Source organism: Coffea eugenioides, chromosome 9, assembly GCF_003713205.1.
Source record: "Coffea eugenioides isolate CCC68of chromosome 9, Ceug_1.0, whole genome shotgun sequence".
Classification (NCBI taxonomy): Eukaryota; Viridiplantae; Streptophyta; class Magnoliopsida; order Gentianales; family Rubiaceae; genus Coffea; species Coffea eugenioides.
Window position 1 is genome coordinate 7,515,965 of NC_040043.1, and position 6,829 is coordinate 7,522,793.

At 37.2% G+C, this 6,829-nt stretch overlaps 1 protein-coding gene across 1 annotated transcript; it reads left to right on the forward strand.

Annotated features, from left to right (window-relative positions):
• Window positions 1-965: 965 nt before the first annotated feature.
• LOC113782109 (ribonucleases P/MRP protein subunit POP1-like) lies at window positions 966-6,829 on the forward strand. The gene is made up of 10 exons (XM_027328019.1): window positions 966-1,405; window positions 1,506-1,602; window positions 1,744-1,851; window positions 1,934-2,152; window positions 2,508-2,626; window positions 2,719-3,243; window positions 3,535-3,643; window positions 3,723-4,306; window positions 6,159-6,323; window positions 6,484-6,829. The coding sequence occupies exons 1-10, from the start codon at window positions 996-998 to the stop codon at window positions 6,680-6,682; spliced, it is 2,535 nt and encodes an 844-aa protein (XP_027183820.1). The 5' UTR covers window positions 966-995; the 3' UTR covers window positions 6,683-6,829.

The following is a 6,829-nucleotide window of genomic DNA, read 5'->3' on the forward strand; positions in this document are numbered from 1 at the left end:
TACAAAAATGACCTCAAATATGTCAAAGTGAGTTTTAATTTTGCTTCTCTAACTCAAAATCCTAACAAGTTGCCAAACATGCACATGGCCAATTTAATTACACTATCCAAAAGAAAAAGGACAAATTTTTGTACAGAAGAAAATGATGGGTTTTTGAGATTTTAGTTCAGATTTCATTAATTCATTCCCATGTTGGATAGAGATGTCTAATTCCACTATTTTCATTTAATTACATTGATGTAAATTGAAGTGACGCTGTGCAAGCAATCCCTGCAGATAAGGATAAAGAGAACTGAAGAATCAAATATTTTGACTTATTTTGTTAACGAATTGAATGGCTGCATTGTTTGAAAAATTACTTTTGACTATATGAAAAACCTCTATCGGTAGCATATTTGATCTATTATCTTTGCATCTGAATTAAAATAAATTCAATGGATCATAATATATGGAGTAATATTTTAACTAGAAGCGCTATAAGTACTATTGCAATAATGCAATCAGGTTAGGAATTACATAAATGATCAGCAACATGAGATGTGTTCTACTTGAGCACTCACATATGACTTAGCATTTTAAAGTGTCATGTACTACATTATTACATATGACTTTAGCATTATCGTCTTGTGTAAAGCTTTCAATTATAGAATTGACTGACTCAGTTAGGTTGATGGTTTACACTTTTGACTCCCAAACAGATAGAAACTAATATATATAGGTCTGTGCCGTGAGCAGTGCACGGCCAGCACAATCTAGTACCTCCAATAAAGCACTTTACATTCCCATCTAAAGCTTAAATATTGCCCATACAGCCATTATTTAATGACGCAATGTTCTTTCATTGAATTTTAGTTGAAAAAAATAAACTCTAATGCTTGACTTGTCATAGCAGGGGTAAAGTGTATATGTCCTGAGTTTAGGAGGACAAGTATTACCTAAGGTCAAGTTCCAGTGATAAAGTGTAATTAACCCTAAAAACTTATTTGAGGAAGAGGATGGTTACTGATTGGAGCAAGCATCAGGCATCTACAGCAGCTCCACCTCGAACCCTCAATGTGCAGAAATTGGCCAAATCACGAGCTAGTGAATTGTACTCACTTCATTCAATTGTCGGTACTCGTCTCCAGAATGATTTTCATTCCCAGAGAAACAAGAGGAGGAGAACCACCAGCCACATAAAGAAAAGATTCTGTTATGATAATAGTAATAATGGGCTTTTGGAGACAGACGAGAAGAGGCTCCCTCGTCGTATCCGTCGGAGAATTCATCTAAAAAGGAATCCTCTGACTGGCTTTTCTACATCTGGAGATGGGAACAAGAGATTATCAACACATGTTTGGCATGCTAAGCGCTTCACCATGTCTAAACTTTGGGGATTTTACCTTCCTCTCGGCCTCCGTGGCAGGTAGTCACTTTTTTATTTCTGATTCCAACCAATCATGAATGCTAACTATGATAATTTTTATTTATGTATCTATTACTGATGTATATATTACCTGAGGCAGAGGTAAAGGTTCAAGGGCTCTCGTCAAGAAGTCAAAGCAAGGAGTGCTTGTGTACGACTCAAGTTACTATAGTGCTGTTCAGCTGGAGTGTCCAGAGGCAGGCATTTCTTCATGTTCTACCTTGCAAGCATCTAGTTTGAAATGCTTCTATACTGTCAAACCAATTTCATAGGTGTTGCTACCAAAAAACAAAGGTAAGTTATATGCTATACATAACATTACTGTTTCATGCTTTCAGGACGTCTTATTGTTGATTCTAAGTCAAGTAATGGTCCCTTCTCCATTAGAAAATTCTGATCAGACATCCCAGCATATGCTTGCTGGTGTCACTTATGGTAGTGCTATGGTAGGTTACTGTCTTTATTTTTTAGCTACCTATCAAAATTGTAATGCATGTTGGTGTTTGACTTTTGTGTGTGTATTGGCAGCTTCATCATGTTGGGACAGTATTTGCTCAACCGGTTGCTCCGGTGACCTACATGTGGCGACCACAAAATCCAATTTTGACTGCAAGGGTAGACAAAATTGATAGCAAAGATGAGCAGCAGAGCATAGACAGCTATGCCTCCTCTAGACAGCTGTGGATATGGATACATCCTGCTGCTTTTAGAGAAGGATATGATGTTCTGGAATCTGCATGTGAAACCGTATGTTCTTTACCTAACAGTACTGAAGAACACTTCTTCTATCCTTTGAGTTTCGCTCATATTTTCATTTAAATACTGTGCAACTTATTCTTTTGATTTCTGTTTCTTTTTACTTATTTTTGGCCAGTTGCCGCTCTTGATACTTTCTAGTTAATAGAGTACTTTTTCCTTTTGCTCTGTGTTTTTGTTTGTTTGTTTGTTTGTTTGTTTTTCTGTATGTTTTCAATGCCCTTATTTTAGCCCAAATTGTGAACTACTTGAAAATGATGAAATTGCTTGTGGACTAGTTATATGTCCCAATCTTCATTTACAAGATTTGTTTGCTGTCTTGTGAGTTGCTATTGTGGGTTTGCAGGCAAACTTAAATGGACGCTCAGTGAATTGTGTCTCTCTTGAGGGCGAGCTTGGAAAACTGGACCTGATAGGTTTCAAGGCATTTCAACTTATGCAGAACATATTGCATCCTTTGACCTGGTGATTTAGATCTAGTATTGCCTTTTCTTCTGAAACCACATGGCTGTGGATAAGGGAAGCTCATGGCTGAATTGAATTTGCTTGTTATGCAGCTCTACAAATTCTTGGGCTCTGCCGAAATGTTCAGTTGCTGTAAATAACGATAAATCTTCAACAACATATTCATGGTCCCTTCCACAGGAAGATCAAATTTCAACTTCAGCTATCATTTCTCTCACGGTAAAGGATCCACGTGCCATTGCAGAAAAAGGATTTGCTGTTTTGCCAGAAAAAAAACCTTCTGAGATTCTAGGTGCTAAAGAGACAAATACGCAAGGAGACACAACCTTGGAGAGGATTCTACCCCGGAACCCAGGGTCCCTTTCGTCATTGCTTATAAACCCTGAAGAAAAATATCAGTTTTCTGATTTCATTGATTTGTGGGATGTCTCCAAAGGGGTAAATCCGCCAGTGGAAGAAAGTTTTCTTTGCAAAAAAAAGCACTGTCAGTTGATGAAATTTTTCAGTATTGGTGAGGAGAATTCCAATAACTTAGATCCTTCTGGTGTGAGGCAGTTCTCTCAATTATGCCCCATTATGCTTTTGAAAGATAATTCTGGCAAAGGCTTTACAACAAGGTAAAAGCACCCTAACATCTGTTGATACAAACACAAACATGTACACCAAGCATCAGTTTACTTTTTGCATTTGTTTATGTGCCTTTGCTTTTCATTTGCCAAAGATCATAGGATATTGAATTTTTGTGGTCTTGGGAAAAGAAGCGTTGGATGTTATATAGGATTCAATCAGTTTAATAACAACCTGACAGATGGACAGTGAGATGCTCTTCTGGTTTGTTTAATTGAGAGAGCACCTTCTGTAAATCAAGTGTATGTGTTTCTGATAGTCATTTTTTTTCATCCCTTTAGATGGACTGTCATTCTTCCTTTAAGCTGGGTCAAAGTCTTTTGGATTGCCATTATCTTGAATGGTGCTCAAGCTATAGGTTTGAGAGAGAGGCACTGGATTGCATGTGAAGTAAGTGTCTCAAATACCATTGGTAGTGAATTAACTGCAAGGTTATTATGATTATCATAAACTTGATTTTCCTTTTCAGGCTGGTTTGCCATATTTCCCTTCAGACTTTCCTGATACCAACACATATTCTTGCTTTATGGCAATGGAGGCAGCTATTGCTGATCAAAAGAAAAAGCTTCGACCTTCTTCCCTGAGACCTGTCAGAGTTCCACATTTTCCACCTTGGGACTGTATCCACTATGGTTCTGAGCGAAGATCTACAGTAGGGGTCGCCAAATTTCTTCCAGTTAGTAATAACTCGATGAAAATTTTAAATTGCCAAAATTGTGATGTAGCAGCTGTGGGAAGTCATGGTGCTGTTTTTAATGGATTTGTTGCAAGGACATCTGATGTGCTGATTCACTTTTTGAGTCATGTCAAAGATGATAATTTGTTTCTATTCCCAAATTTTCCTGATGGAAAGAGATGCTTGACTAAGGTTATGAAGGATAATGAATTAATTACCCGTCAAACAAATGGCATCAGCTCTCAATTAATGTGTTGCCAGAAACTATGCTTTGTGAGAGTTCTTTTGCATGCCTACAAGGAAGGTGTTTTTGAAGAGGGAGCCGTGGTTTGTGCTCCTCATGCCAGTGATATAACTAGGCCTGTCAACGGGCCGGGGTTCGGGCCGGAATTCATTATTCCGGATCCCGGACCCGGCATACCAAATCGGATCCGGATTCGATCCATTTATCGCAACGGATCTTCTGTCCCACACTCTGTGCCATTCTCTGTCCCACTTTTTATTATATTACTATTTCTCCTTCATAAATATCATGTTTTAGTTCTTTTTTGTTTCCTTAAGATCTAATAACTATTAATTCAGTAATACAAAATTTAACAAACTCAAAAAATCAAAATGCATAAAAATGAGATATTTTATGCATTTTCTGCTGTATTTTTTAATTTTCTATTATATATTACTTTTTTGAAGCTGTTGTATTTATTTTTTACTGAATTAATAGTTATTAAATCATAAGGAAACAAAAAAGAACTAAAACATGATGTTTATGAAGGAGAAATAACAATATAATAAAAACTGGGACAGATAATGGCACAGAGTGTGGGACAGAAGATCCGTTGCGATTTATCCGACGGGTCTTCTATTCTATGTTCCGGATCCGGATCCGACGGGTCTCGGATCCGGATCCGGGTCTACCCGAAAAAAATTATGAAAATTTATAATTTCTAATAAAAATGAGAAAAAAATATATTTGTACACTAATTTCTAACTAATACAAAAAAAACTAAATAAGAAAATAAATCAAAGTAACTTTACTCAAATACATCACCCTAATCAAATTATATTGATAAATATACATATTTTAAATTATTAATACATTTATATACGGATCCGGGTCTAGTACGGGTCGGAATATTATATTCCGTATCCAACCCATTTTTTTGTTTGAAAAAACGGATCTGGATCCGGATCCGAATAACGGAATTAAATCCCTATCCATACCCGCAATAATTTTACGGATTCGGGCCGGGTCGGGCCTAGACCCGGACCGTTGACAGGCCTAGATATAACTATGTGGTTGTCAACCAGGTAGAATTTCTTCAGAAATATTCATGGAGTTCTTTTTATTTGTTTGGCTTGTTTCGCGCAGCTTACCCAGACGATTTTGAGTTGTTTCATGCAAATGAAAAATGATTGTCTTCTTTATTAAATTTTATTGGTGAAAATGCAAGTTTATAGGTGTCATGCTGACATGTTGAAACCATCAATATCTGGTATACAGTGGATTGGGACATTGTTTTCTTCCTTTTTCCTTCACCACTTATGACTTTACTTTTTCCTTTTCATGAAACAAGTGGATGTGGTACATGTTTCTGAAGTATGAAAAGGCTTATGATTTGGTTCAGCAAAACTGTCCTCAGGATTCTTCAGGCAGCAACTATTGGAAACCACGAGGCAATAAAAATTAATATTAGGTTGGACTTTGACTGATTTATGAGTGAGACAACTAGAAACCTTTTATTCCCAGAACCTCCACTTTTGCAATTTTTTTACTGCCAAACAAGGCCTATTTTTCAAATTCTCATGTATATTTTCAGTGGCTTACATGGGTGATGTCCAGCTGTATTCTGACTACCGCTGTCAAAGATTGGTTTTGTGTTTTAGGTCTCAAGGTTCATAAGATATGGTAAAGTCTTCACTAAAAGAATTGTGGGAGATATCATAACTTTTTGCTTTGCCTTGTTAGATGATGGCTTAGATTGCGAAACTCATTTGAGGGATTGGCATTTCTGTTGTGCGGGTTATTTAGACCAATAAAGTTATGATGCTGTGTAACGATAAGGTTGTAGAGGTTGAACTAACTTAAGTATGGCATGCAGCCTTGTAAATGCACTTAGGAGTATGTATGTATCACATTTTTGGGAAAATTAAAAAGGAGGAACTTTGGAAACTGGAACTTTTAAGGCTCCTAGTAACTTTTCTGAAAGTATCTTCTTGCAAACAACGCAGACTGGAGGATGCTGGAAAATTTCAAGCACCTCAGTCTTTGCCGGGTTCATATTTTGTTCAGCAACCATCTGGGAGATGGGCACTTCAAGTACCAGAAGAACCGGTAGTCAGGGAGTCTTTTAGGTGGCCAATTGGTTTTATTACAACTGGCTTCATTCGAGGCAGGTAATTATTGTATATTCTGCAAGAGGGATTGTGAATGAACTATTCTTTGCTTTGTGAATTTGTTTGGTTGACGTGAGTTCCTTTGGACATCATTTGTTTGTCCTTTTAGTCTTTTTGGTTTATTTTTGTGCTTTTGATTGTTGTTTTAATGGACATACAGCAAGAAGCATGTGGCAATAGCTCTATGTGAGGCGGTCTTGCTTGCTCATCTTAGAGAGGATCAATGGAAGACCATCTCTGTTAGCAAGAGGAGGAAGGAAATTTACGTTCTGGTTAGGAATTTGTGGTCCACCGCATATAGACTTGCTCTTGCCACCATAGTTCTTGAAGCACAGGAAGAAGATTTGGAATTCATGTGATCCCAAGTTTCTACTGTGAAACTATATTTTTGACGGTAGGATAGACTAACATTTTGTGGAGAGCCTTGATTTTCCTCTTATTTGATGTATTAATGGAGTAGTAAACTGGTAATGCCTGGTTACAATAGTACTTCTTCCGTTTGGGTA